Raw genomic sequence first — 13,080 nt, 5'->3', positions numbered from 1 at the left:
CCCTTTAATTTTAACGTTTTTTTTGAGGCGAGAAAACAAAACAAACCCGGTGTCTCTTGAGTTATTCATTTTTATTTTTACAGTATTCAGTCATTTGTGCTTGTACTTTGTGTCGAGTGAAATATATACATATAATCATGAGTCTGAAAGACGGCCTTATCTTGGAATGATAAGTGACTCAGTGCAAAATGACATCCGTAACGTCCGGTGTTCAGTCTCCGATACCAAAACCATGTAAACAGAAGGCACGTTCAGCACGCTCAGCACGTTCAGCACGCTCAGCACGCTCAGCACGCCGTCCCAGCGTCGCACTATTATCACATCTAAAGTCTCAAGGGCACAATTTGACATTTAAGACCGGATGTTTACAAATAATCAGCGGGGAAACGATCGCGATCGGACGAAAATTATTGCATTCTAATAACGATCGGCGACGACGGCTTTCGGTTAATTCTTATCCATGTTGTCATTCTGTTATCTGTTCCTTCCCTCGTCACGGTCTTTGGCCTTTTAATTGTCTCTTCTATTAATATCGATTGATATTATTGTGCTGCTGTGACAAATTTATTTCCCCTAAGAGGATCAATAAAGCCATTTCCTTTCTTATCTGTTTTCATAAAAGCTATTCCCTCCGTTTAGCAGGTTTGGTTTCCGCTGGTTTCCCGGCCATTTTCATCTGACGTGTAAAAGTTTTATTGAACGGACTTATTTGTCACCACGGCTGTGAGACGAGGCCTCCAGCCTGTGACCTCTGAGACGCAGGGCTCCCGCTGAGCCTCCGGCCGCAGCTTTCAACATGGATTCTGAGGAAGATTTAAGACTCGGAGGACTCGGACGCTTGTTTTGGGACCGTCGGGCACTTAGAAAAACCAAAGCTCCGACCGCTCGTTTATTTAAATCCACGGAACTTTTGACCGGTTGCCTTTTAGGAGCAGCGAAGCGACAGCGGCTCATCTGCGTTCGAACCGGCAGGTTGTAAAAATCAGGTTCGAGACCCTCGGACGGCGCCGAGCGAACGCTCGTCCTCGCCGCCGCCCGGTCAGTACACGTCCCGCAGCGACGTCACGCTCAGGGATCGGGAGAGTTCGTCGACGCTGGTGGGACGCCACGCTTCGAAGCTCACCGTCGTGTTTCTAGAAACCATCAGGAAGCCGTTGTCGCCGAACCGGCCCGGGACGGCGCCCGCGTCCAGCCAGACGAAGGCGGCGACCGAGGAGGAGCGAAGGGTGACGGCGAATCGGGCCGAGTCCCGCCGCACCTCCGCCTGCGTGGGGAAACACACACACACACACACCGCCGACTGAGTATCGAGCCGCGGTCGTGACGCCGGAGCCAAAAACCTACAAAACCAAATTCATTCGCAGTTCCGACAATCCAAAAGCTCGCCGGCTCTCCACCAATCGGGAGCCGGCTCCCGTCCGGACGCTTTTTTTCTCTTGAAAGCGCACGTGATTGGTCAACCCGCGTGGCGTCTCGGTGTCTGCACTGTGTTTCTAAATCCAAATCCTCAGTAGAGACGGCTCATCTTTTTCTTTTTGTTTTACACATATTAATTTATATTTTTTGCGTGTTTTTCAGGAGTTCTGTGTTGTTTCAGTCTGAATTGGTTAGAAGTTGATGGGTAAATAGTTAAAAGTTCTTGTATTTTATAGTTTATTTATAGCACTGAAGAGTTCATATTCTTAATTTTTAATTATTTTATTTTGTTGTTTTGCATTTTTTTCAGGGATTCTGTGTTGCTTGACTTTAAAGTTGCTTAGAGTAAAAAAGTTAAAAGTTTAAATTCGTCAAAAGTTCACTGTAGAGCGAAAAAATAAAGGCTACTATAATATAGTCGTATAATACTTTTTTTAAAATTAATTATGAATTCATTTTGTGCATAATGTTATATTATCATTGGTAATATGTCGATTAAAGCAACCAAAAAATCTGAAGAGCCGTTTAGGAGCCGAAAGCGTCGGCTCTTTATAGCGAGCAGAGTCGGAAGAGCCGGTTCTCTCAAAAGAGCCGGAATTCCCGTCCCGACTCGCGGCTCCTGGTGCAGCCACCAACGTCCCAACGAGGGATTAATAAAGTATGAATAACTATTATTATTATAGTTCTTATTAAATCCATATATCTAAGGATTATTCCCCGTTTGTTGTGAACACGTTTGTGAGACACGACTTCAAATACAATCCCTTCGGTCCGGGTGTCGGGTCACCCCAAAAAGAGGCGTGCGCTGCTCCGCTGCCAACGGAGACAGGAAAGGATCGGCGAGCACGATTTAGTCAAACGTAATTGATTTCGGCTTTCGTATGTTCTACGTTTCCGACACTTCTGATATCCTTTTTCTATTATTCTTGGATGTCGGACGCGAGCGCGCACGGCGATACGGGATTAGAAATCCATCTGACCGTGATGTTGGCTTTCTGGAGCCCCTGCGCGTCCTTGGGGGAGGACAGGAAGTGGTAGTTGGAGGGTCCTCGCCGCCGCCCGCCGTCCTCCAGGTGGTAGGTGAGCAGGCAGGTGAGCGGCGTGCAGCGTCCGCAGCCCGCCAGCAGGCCGTCCACCGACCCTTTGAAGACGGGCGCGGCGCTGCCTCCGCGCACCAGGAGCGGGTCGGATTTGAAGGAGCACACGGGGTCCTGGTGAGCCCAGGAGTAAACGGATACCTGGCCCACACAGCAGAACATGCCGTTACACAGAAAAATAAGAGAAACGATATACTTCCGACAGCAGCTGGATTCCTTCCTGCAAGGAGCCTTTCTGCGCGGCGTCTGCCTGGGCTTCCCCCGGACTCCCCGGCTTCCTCTCGCCGTCCAAACACACTCAGAAGGCCCTTTTGGAAAACTTGGGAAAATGTCCTTTTTGCAGGTCGCCTCTAAATGTGGCGGCGCTACTTTCAAGTCGGCTTCTTATCGACGAATGACATTTTTTTCTTGACCGATGACGCATTTTTCAACTCCGTTTTACGCCCTTGATTGCAATTTTTATGTTGAAATCTTCATCCGGGAAACATCCAAAAAGAAAACTAACCGCAGCCTGGAGCTCCAGGTCCCGGCTCAGGTCCGAGACGGCGTAGATGAACAGCGTGTCGTCGTCCTGGAAGCTGACGGGCAGGACGGCGGCGAAGAACCTCCGCGCAAAATAATGCAGCATTTTCCACTTCCCTCCAAACTCTGCAGACACACGGAGCGACGGAGATGCCGATCGGTGAACGCGACTCGCTTCACCGCCGCAAACACTTTTTCTGCATCGCAGTTTTTAAATCCAGACTCTCAGCAGTCGTGAAGGAGCGGCAACATTCAGGAGGCCGTGATCGGACGCTACACGGCTTGAAGTTAAAAATAAAATCACAAATAAATAAACCCAGCTTGGCAGCTGAGGTGTCCGAGCGTTGCTCCACAAGTCATTTGGTACCGGACCGCAAAGAAAACCCGTCTTGGTACAAAAGATAGCTTTTTCATTTGACCTCCTGGATCTTATTTAAAAACCACAGTTTCCGCCTTCGCGTCACAGCCGCACTTCATGCTGTAATGGCGTAATATAAAGAGTAACGGCTGTATTCAGATTAAATACTGTGAACTGACAAAACCGGCGCGTCTAAGCGGTCGATGAAACATTTTCATGTATAAAACCGGTCACTGATTAAAAAAGGTTGAGGACGACAATATTTTCAAATCAGGATTAGGAATTATTTTTAAGGTAAATGTGACAAAATGTGTGTGAAACAAGTATCTGACGGGTAGCTGGAACAATGGGACTTTTGCCCGTAGATTTGGACACTTTGCCAATTTGTGAGGAAGGAAAAGTAAAACTTTATCTGAGCTTTCACACCAACTCTGCCTCCACACATCTGATCCTTAACAAAATAAAAACCCGACCCGTTGACGGGATCCTGTCGCTCACCAAGAGAGGACCAGGACGGCGCCTGCCAGATGTCGTTGAGCTGCCAGTAGAGGGCGCCCATGGTGTGACCTTTGCCCTCCACGATCTCGCTCCGACTCCGGCGGTAAAACTCGGTCTGAGCCTTCACACACTCGGCCTGCATCACCTGCACAGCGCAGACGGCTCGCTGACGCCTCCACAGAGAGTCTCGGAGGCCGTTTGTCTTGGCGTGGCCGAGACGGTAACGGCAAGTTAACAACAAAACGACAGTGTGTGTGAGCGTGTGAGTGTGTGTGTGTGTTCGGGGAAATAGAACCGCCCTTTCCGGGGCCTCCGTGGACTCCGGCTCTGAAACCGCTGTATTGTGCGCTAATTCCTGGTTGAGGGTTCACGTGTGCAGACGTGCGTGGCGAGAGGCCAGTGTGTGTGCGTCACCTGTGTGAGGTAGAGTGTGTGTGTGAATCTCCTGAGCGGGTCTGAGGCGTCGGGCAGGTGGAAGTGCAAAGCGGCCTGCTGCAGCATCTGCTGGTTTCCGTGCACGTGGTGCTGCCGATGGGACGTGAAGTTACTGTCGTAGCTCCAGTCTTGGCTGGTGGAGACCTGCGGAAGCACCCGCGCCAAGGATTACACGTCGCACTCTCCGGATCGCTTCACTTTTCCCGGCAATTCAAGTTTCTTCACATTAGCCGACCAGATATCGATGTGTCACAGCCGCCGTGACAAAGACGCTGCGTTGGAATCACCTTCCGAGCAGACCGTTTGAGGGTAAAAGCCCTCAAGGTTCAAACTTCAAGGTTCAAGAGGCCGTTTTTCCAGCGGAAAAGTTTCCTGTGATTCCCCTTCTTTCCAAAGAGGTTTTGTTATATTTAACGTATTCACGTACTCATTCACTGAAATGAAAAATGCAGCGTAAATCCATGGTTGCAACTGCTCTTTCATACTGCCATCAAGCTTTTTGCAACTGCACTTTAAAAATCAAACCCTTCAATTTCTACCTCCGCAATACTTGTCGTTGCTCGTTGTTCTGTGACAAATCATTTCTAATGTTTTATACTTTTGCACCGTGGGTCTTAGAGAAACGCTATTTCAGTGCCTTGTATGCGTGAACACACGGCAGATTGACCATAAAGTTGACTTGGGATTTTTTGGGACTAAAGTGATGTGAAAAAAAATGTGTGTGTCTTGTTCTGAGTGACCAGGAACGCTGCGTGTTTGTGTGTGTTCAAGGTTTACTTACTTTTTCTAAAGTGGAGAAGGAAGGCCAGGACTGGAAGCCATATTCGGAGGCGAAGCGGGTTCGAGGGAAACGTGTCCAGTCCCGGCAGTCGAGGTCGTAGCTGTAGTAGTGCGTGTCCCCGTAGCGCGGGTCGTAAGGGTTCGCCGCCACCCAGCCCTCCTGCGCCGACTCGTCCCCGTTGGTCGGGCTGGAGACGATGAAGGGCCGACTCTGGTCCTCCTGGAGGACAGAATGGAGCGGCGGAACACCTTAGCCTTCCGTTTGGGACACATTTCAGGGATAAACAGGACGAACGCGGGGAGTTTCGTTGCAAAATGTTAGCGCGTCGGCTAATCGAGAAAGAACAGCCTCTTCGTTTGACTTCGGCTTTCACGAAGACCCCGTGAGAATCATGTTTTCATCGCTTTACGACGGATTCGACACCGTCCGTCCGGCCGGACCGGGTGAGCGGACGCAGGCGGACTCCGCCTCGTGTCCTGGATTGGAGACGTGACGGGCAGAAAGCAGCACGGCGGCACTGGGGACGTCCTCCCTCCTTCAGCTACCGCGCACACACCGCTCACCTCCACAGGTTTAATGATCACTTGGTGGCGGTTGGACGGATCGGCCGGAGCGACCAGCTTGGCCGGACGACTCGGTCGCGTGGCGCCAGCCGAACCGTCCGCGGCTCAATGAGGCAAAGACGAAGCTCCCGGCGGTGGAGCTGAGGCCCGGCTCCACTTCTGAGGCGTCCGAGGTCCTCTAGCACCTGTAGAACCATGCTCAGACGGCTCCACGAGCCTGCGGTGGCCAGCGGCGGCCTCAGGACACGGGACGTCTTTCACCGCAATGTACGAATGGACTCAGGTGCACTCAGCCCCTTCTGTGCAATAACCAGGTATATACAGTATATCTTTGGAAATAGAATTGTATTCACACCTCATACATAGTTTACTTTCCTTTGTTTTTAATCTTATCTTGAGTTTTATTTGTGTTCTTTCATGTTTATATTTTGCAATTTCCCCCTCGGGGATGAATAAGGTATTCTGATTCTGAACTTCGAACCACGAATCGGCGCCCACCTCCTGAACGATCGCCCTTATGTTGTCAATGTACAGCGTGACGTAGTCCCTCAGGTACGTGGGCCGCCGAGACACCGGGATGTCGAACCAGTCCGTGGCCAGAGCCGCCTCGTTTTCATTGTTTCCGCTCCAAACGACGATGGAAGGGTGAGACTTCAGGCGCCGGAGCTGAAGACAAAGATGGAATTGGCGATCAGACCGCGAATTACCGGTCGTCAGGGTCATTAGCCATTCATAAACATGCCTTCTAATTGTAGCACGTTTCACTTGAGAAGCAGAAATACACCGATTTAAAGCGAGACAAAATGCGGAGCGAGTGACGGTTCTGTCCGGACCTGCGGCCTGCAGAGACCTTATCTCTGATAAATTGATGGAACGGATACGTTTCATGACAATCACTGCTTTGGACAGAGAAAGACGCTCCTCCACTTGGTGAGACAAGATCCTCACTCAGTCAAGACAATCACAGGCCGGCGTGACAGCAGAGGCCGAGATACCGAGAGGACAGAGATACAGAGATACAGAGATACAGAGATACAGAGAGGACAAGATGGCAGGACGGCAGGACGGCAGGACGGCCTGCTGCAAAAGACAGAGGGTCGATGCAGAAAACCACGGTTTTAAAGACGAATGGACGCCTCATGCACTCTGAAAACATGGCAGGAATTAAACGTGGCGACACGAAGCACGGCTCTTCCATCGAACACGCGTGTTCGGCGCGACATCGTGCAAACCAACGGTCGCTGAAGGGGTCGTGGATTTGCGGGCAACGTGAAAAAGGAAATGATTAAAAAAAGAATTGAAAGAGAAAAGCTGGTTTTCAAAGCTCTGTTTTCATGTTTCCCTGAAAACAGCCACTTTTTATTCCTTGTTTTCTGAAGACTTTTTTGACTTGAAAAGAAAACTTCTGTTTTTTGATGCTGCGACGACGCTCTTTAATAAAAAAGGAGAGGAAAGCGTTTAGCCGATGCTCTTTTGGCACCTGTTCTTTCCCAAAAGAGACACTTTTTATCCATTATTCTCTGAGGATGTTGACGATGTCTTTAATTTAAGAGGAAAAGGGGTTATTTGGCTCTGTTTGCACTTTTTAAATCTATTTATTTACATAAAGGCCTTAAATTCCTTGACCCGGAGCAACTTTGACTTATGATCCAAATCTAGCAGTTGACCGCACTCCGTTCAAAGATTCCTGCATTGAAAATCGACGACACGTTGTTAAAATGTGGACACGGGGTGTGTCGGCCAGGAGACACCGGCTCCTCGCACGGACTTCGGCTCCGACCTTTTACTTCGAGGAGATTTAGTAACTTCTGATTGAACAACCTTAAATAAACAAAGAGTCTCCCGACCTGCTGGACGACCTCCTCTCGAACCGTCTGAAGGAAGTCTTCCTGGGTCGGATACATGGCGCAGGCAAACATGAAGTCCTGCCACACCTGGAGGCACACGTGACACTCAGACACACTACCACACACTACCACACACTCCGACACACTAAGAGACACTCCGACACACTACCACACACTAAGAGACACTAAGAGACACTAAGAGACACTAAGAGACACTAAGAGACACTAAGAGACACTAAGAGACACTCTGACACACTACCACACATTCCGACACACTACCACACACTAAGAGACACTCCGACTCACTACCACACATTCCGACACACTACCACACACTAAGAGACACTCAGACACCGTGGGACAGGATTCTGCAAAGCCATTAATCCATCAGCAACTAGAAAATTGACACGTGGAAGGTTTGAGAGGAACACGCTGACGGACTCGTCATGTCACACTGGACGTTCAGAGGGTTTGTTCCAGATTCTCCTCGATCAGGAAACTTCTGAATATCTTTCAGCAGAGGATCATCTCCCCTACTGGGTTTTTTGTTTTTTGCCCATGTGGAAACAAAATAAAAAGGAAGTCAGAAATACATAACGCACAGAACCGCAGGCGGGTTTGTTAAATTCAAAACAAGCTGAGGTGTTTACGTCCTGGTTTTGGTGTATTTTTCCAGAGTTTTTGTAGATTCCTATCGATTTTAATCTCATTGTTGAATGGATTCTTTTTTTATTTGTTTTTTTTTTTTTACAAACACACATATCACAGCTTTTTTTTGGGAGTGAAGGAAACTTTAGAACTTAAAATGAACTTCTGAACATCTTACGGATGAGGAAACCACATAGTTGTTGTTTAAAGGATTTCTGTCTTCAAACCCGACTCTCTTCTAGATCAGGCTCAGGAAAAGCCTCCAAAAAAAGGACAGACTGAGATATAAGCTGGGATATTCACTCTATTTACAATCACTGGCACAAACTCATTTGGCCACATTGTGATTGACCGCTGTAAGGATGTGTGTGTGTGTGTGTGTGTGTGTTACCATGATGCCCATCTCATCGCAGGTACTGTAGAAGACCTCCTGCTCATAGATTCCACCTCCCCAAACCCTCAGAGCGTTCATGTTCGCATCCACTGCGGATTGCAATAAGTTCTTAATGCTGCAGACACACACACATACACACACACACACACACACATACACACACACAGAGGGAATATTCATGTCGCCATGACAACAACAATGACTGTAGATCTAACCATCTGATGAAGCAAAATACAAATATTCACACAGTCGTGTGCCTTAAATCATATCCAGGGTCTACTTTCATACGCCGACCTCTTTTTCCTGCACCTGAGCTGAAGTATTTTCAGGCCAGCACATCACAGGGAAACACAAGCCATAGAATAAATTTGCCGAGATGTCCCACTCCAACGTTAATCAATGCTCTGAAGAACCGGCCCAACAGAAATGAAAGGGCTCACGTGTCGGGGGTGACGCGGTCCTGGAACGAGTGGGCCGGGATCCAGTTGGAGCCTTTGAGGAAGATTGGTTTCCCGTTGACCCGGAAATAAAAGCTGAGGCCCGGAGAGCCGGCGACGGGCTCCTGGACCAGCTCCACCCGACGGAAGTACACCTGGAGAAGATGCGTCCGTCAGATGAGGCCACGGTGAACCTGCTGCCGTGAAGGGCATGATTGTTTACAGTTTTCTTTGTGGTATTTAAGGCAATTTTTGGTACATTCCTTAAATTTAAAGGTGATCTGAACATTTGAATGGGATTTTTTTAATGGTTTCTTTATATTTACAACTCGTGCCTTTTGATGCGATTTGTAAAATATTCCTTTGTTTAATTTGCTCAAGCCATTTTGAATGTTTTTCCAGAACGGAAGTCAATCTATTTGGATAGACAAGGATGGAAAATTGGTGAAAGTGATGACGGGATTTGCTCATTATATCCCGACAATTCAAAATAAAAGAATTACACCGTGAATCAAAAAGCGGAAGACAGAATCTCATCATCCTCTTAAACACACGGTGAAACAAATCCGATATCCACTGACCTTTGCCTCTGAGCTCAGGAGTAAAGATCTGTGTTGGAGGCCGCTGACGGCCAGGCGGTAGGACGGCCGGTCTCCGTGACCGTTTGGCCACCAAAGCGCCGGCTGGCTGCTCTGGAGGAAAGGCTACCGTTTTAAAACCCGCATGATCTCCGTGTGGAAATTCTTCTCTTGGAAATCCCTTTCCGTCCGCCGCACCTCGTTGATATGGAGGACGAAGGTGTTCCTGGTGGTTCCCGGGAGGAACTGAACCTGGAGGTCCTGCTGTGAGTGCAGCTCGGGGACGGAGAGCCTCAGCTGCACCGCCAGCGTCCGGACGGCGTCCACGTGGAGCTCGATCTGGACCCGCCAGCGAGAGGCACCCGCATCTGGACAGGTGGATACCATGAATCAAGAATAAAACTAAATGCCCCGAGGGATAATTCACTGTCTGGATAAATAACTTCTCGTCCAAACCCGAGGTTTTGCATCCTGAAATAAGATGTCATCGTCAGGAAAACAAATTTCAACTAGAAAATGCATCAATTCAAATGTTTTCACTGTAAATTGTCTGAATGTTTCTGTAATTGATCCATTTTCATTTGAGGGGATTCCTTCTTTTAATAACATCCAGTGAGTCTGGGGGGGGGGGGGGTTATTTTCCAGGTCTGAATGGCGAGCCTGTGGACAAGGGACGTTTTGCCAGGAAATAAAAGATGAGGACTGTTACCATAGAGAGGAACCGCAGAGACACGGAGGAGCCGCAGCACGTCAAAGGCCTCCAGACCGACGTCCTTCCACAGCCCCATGGTGGGAAACGCCGGGCCCCAGTCCCAGCTGAAGGAGCTCTGCTCCTGCAACGGAAAACAGATCGGACCGGTCCGACACCTGGGAGCCCCAGGAATATATAGGAACGCCACATGTTCAGACAAATGATGGGATCAAAACTGAGGAAAGTGACAGAAATCGTCCCAACGAATGGCTTCGCAAAGGAAAAAGGCGTCCGTGACATGATCTGTAGAAGCAAGCATTTCCATATTTTCTACACTTTAGCCTTATTTTATCCGCCTGATGAGCGTTGCCATCAACCCACAGCTTCACTCCCCTGCAAAAGGATGGGAACGGTGAGGCTAATTCTTAAGGCTTTGCCGTAAACTAGAAACTTTTGGTTTTAACATCGAATGTATTTTAGACAAGAGAACAACATTTGAGCTTTTCCTTCCAAGTAATTACATCTGGATCTGAAACAAAACTGGAAATATGAAATGTGAGGTGATTTTAGCCAATCAGACACGTCTCGTTACATTACCTTGTCAAAGGACATACAGTGGGTTTTAGCCGTGCACACGGCATTTAATTCTAGCTCTGTGACCCACGTGCAAATCCGGCAGATGTCTTTCAGTGATAGATAAGTAATTGTGAAGATGACAGAAAGAAAATCAGTCAGAGCTGTTGCATAAACATAGGTATCCCAATCTGCTGTTCACAGAATACTTGAGGAAAAGGACGGCGACGGCGTAGCCGCCTCTCGGCCAATGACAGGCGAGCGCAGGGAGAGGAAAAGCGCTGAATAACGGATGGGTTGGATTAAATTGTCCATCCAGTGGCTGATATTTCCCCAGGCTGTTCAAACAGGTTTCAAAGTGGGAAAAACAAACCACAGAAGCCCAGTGTTTTCATTTCATGTCAGACGCTCTCACCGCTGGCTGTCCAAAGTCAGCTCGTACTCACTTTCCTGATGAAGTTGACGTGACACTGCCCTCGCTGGACGTCTGGAGGACATTCAGGAGGAACTCTGTACGCAGCATGAGCTTCCCTGCGTTCGGACGCGTAAACCACCGGGGACAGAAAGGCCACTTCCAAGATGTTGTCGCCATCCTTCAGCAGGTCCCTGACAGGGAACTCCTGCACGGGGAAAGAACCGTATCATTCAGAGGATGCAAGCGTGAGGAGAACGTGCGGCGAAGGGACACGTTGCAGGCAAACATACATATCGGCGGAACATGTTGTCCGTGTTGCCTAAATGGACTCCGTTGAGCCGAACGGCGGCCACAGTGTCGACGCCCGCAAAGACGAGGACCACCTTCTGCTTCTGCCTGTTCACGTCACATAAAGACATCCTCATTAACTTCTTCTCAATGCTGGTTTCATTTACTTGGAAATCAAATTTGTCTTAGGATTTGCTTCTCCTGAAGACGTGTCGTGTGTGACGCACACATGCGAGAGCTTTATGCAGTTATCATGATGGGAGAATAATGGTCTGCCAGGTGGTTCTGACCTGAGCAGGGGGGACGCAGTAAATACGGTCGTGTACGTCCAGTTGTCAAGAGAAATCCACGCATACGACACATCGTTGAATCGGAAATACGGGTCCTGGACGAAGAAAAAATAAACGATAGACGCGAAATTAGCTCACAGGAATAGCAATGAATTCAATATATGCTTGAAAAAGAGTTGAACATTTCAAAAAGGGGGATTGCAGCACTCAGGTGAAGAGTCTCAGACACGGTGGCATGAACAGGTGCGCCATCTACATTTTGTTCACTTTCTCCACCAATAAAATCAATGAATTAATCCTATGATATGGATCACACAACATCCTAACAGTGATTCAAACACACATAACTAAAGGTACATTTAATTCAGATCTCATTGCTGTGACTTTTGAATATACAATTTAAAATATGCAGGCCTATTTTTTCTTGAGGTCGCCCCAAATGTTTAGATTTTCACAATCTAAAATCTACTTTAATTTCTGCACGAGTTTTGTAATGCATGATAACCAATGCATGCATTAGCAGTCAAAAAAACAGTGAAAACAGAAACGATCTCACATTTTCTAACATGAGACGTCAATGTTGTCACATGATCATCATGTGACCTGAAAGGAAGAAAAACAAACCAAAACAAAAAAGATTGGCTGCAATTCAACATACTGTCAGCAAACATCTTCGGAATTTCCTTGCTGAAAATAAAAGGCAGTTTCACGTGTTGGAAAGAGGAAAAGTAAAGACATGAAGTGAAATAAAGCGACCTGGATGATTTTTTGCAGGTGAAGAGCGGAATGGACACATCCGGGAACCTCCGCCGCCACGGACACGGACCGGTTACCGTTGAAGAGCGACCATTTTCCGTTCAGGCTAACGGACGTCTGATGAAGAGCACAGGGAAACACACCAAAAAACAACAAAAACAAACAGAAGAAGGCTTCTGGAGCCCCGGAGCCTCGGGAGCGCACAGAAGGCATCCTATCTTCGGGTCTGCCGCTTCCTGTGCGCTTCCGGCTCTATGACGTCACTTCCCCCGGTCACGTGTCCGGCGCTGGCGCCTTCAGGCCAGATGCTGGCGCGGGAAAGTTGAGGTTTAGACACTTTCGGTTTGAGATTTGAAAAAGTAAAAGCTTTAATGACAATCCCTTTCAGCTCGTTTAGTTTAAGGAATAAAATCTAATTTATGAGGAACGCGTTTCCTGTGAAAATCCAAGCTGTAAGCAAAGTATCAACAATTCAATCTTACACATCATCTGT

At 48.1% G+C, this 13,080-nt stretch overlaps 1 protein-coding gene across 2 annotated transcripts; it reads right to left on the bottom strand.

The window, feature by feature from the left end:
• Positions 1 to 50: 50 nt before the first annotated feature.
• Positions 51 to 12,814, bottom strand: manba (mannosidase, beta A, lysosomal). Of its 2 annotated transcripts, none has more exons than XM_086159541.1 (17): positions 12,588 to 12,814; positions 11,769 to 11,926; positions 11,544 to 11,649; positions 11,285 to 11,458; positions 10,284 to 10,407; positions 9,773 to 9,942; positions 9,578 to 9,688; positions 9,000 to 9,151; positions 8,557 to 8,674; positions 7,518 to 7,604; positions 6,169 to 6,336; positions 5,108 to 5,326; positions 4,306 to 4,470; positions 3,892 to 4,036; positions 3,019 to 3,161; positions 2,397 to 2,654; positions 51 to 1,264 (listed from the first exon to the last, which is right to left on the bottom strand). In XM_086159541.1, the coding sequence occupies exons 1-17, from the start codon at positions 12,798 to 12,800 to the stop codon at positions 1,040 to 1,042; spliced, it is 2,736 nt and encodes a 911-aa protein (XP_086015667.1). In that variant the 5' UTR covers positions 12,801 to 12,814; the 3' UTR covers positions 51 to 1,039. The 2 variants fall into 2 exon arrangements, with proteins under 2 accessions (XP_086015667.1, XP_086015675.1); XM_086159549.1 differs by having other exon boundaries at positions 11,832 to 11,926.
• Between the last annotated feature and the right edge of the window lie 266 nt (positions 12,815 to 13,080).

Source organism: Fistularia commersonii, chromosome 1 (assembly GCF_037954325.1).
Source record: "Fistularia commersonii isolate RoL2024-O1a breed Wild chromosome 1, RoL_Fcom_v1.0, whole genome shotgun sequence".
NCBI classification, from domain to species: domain Eukaryota; kingdom Metazoa; phylum Chordata; class Actinopteri; order Syngnathiformes; family Fistulariidae; genus Fistularia; species Fistularia commersonii.
This window is presented reverse-complemented; position numbering and strand designations above follow the sequence as displayed.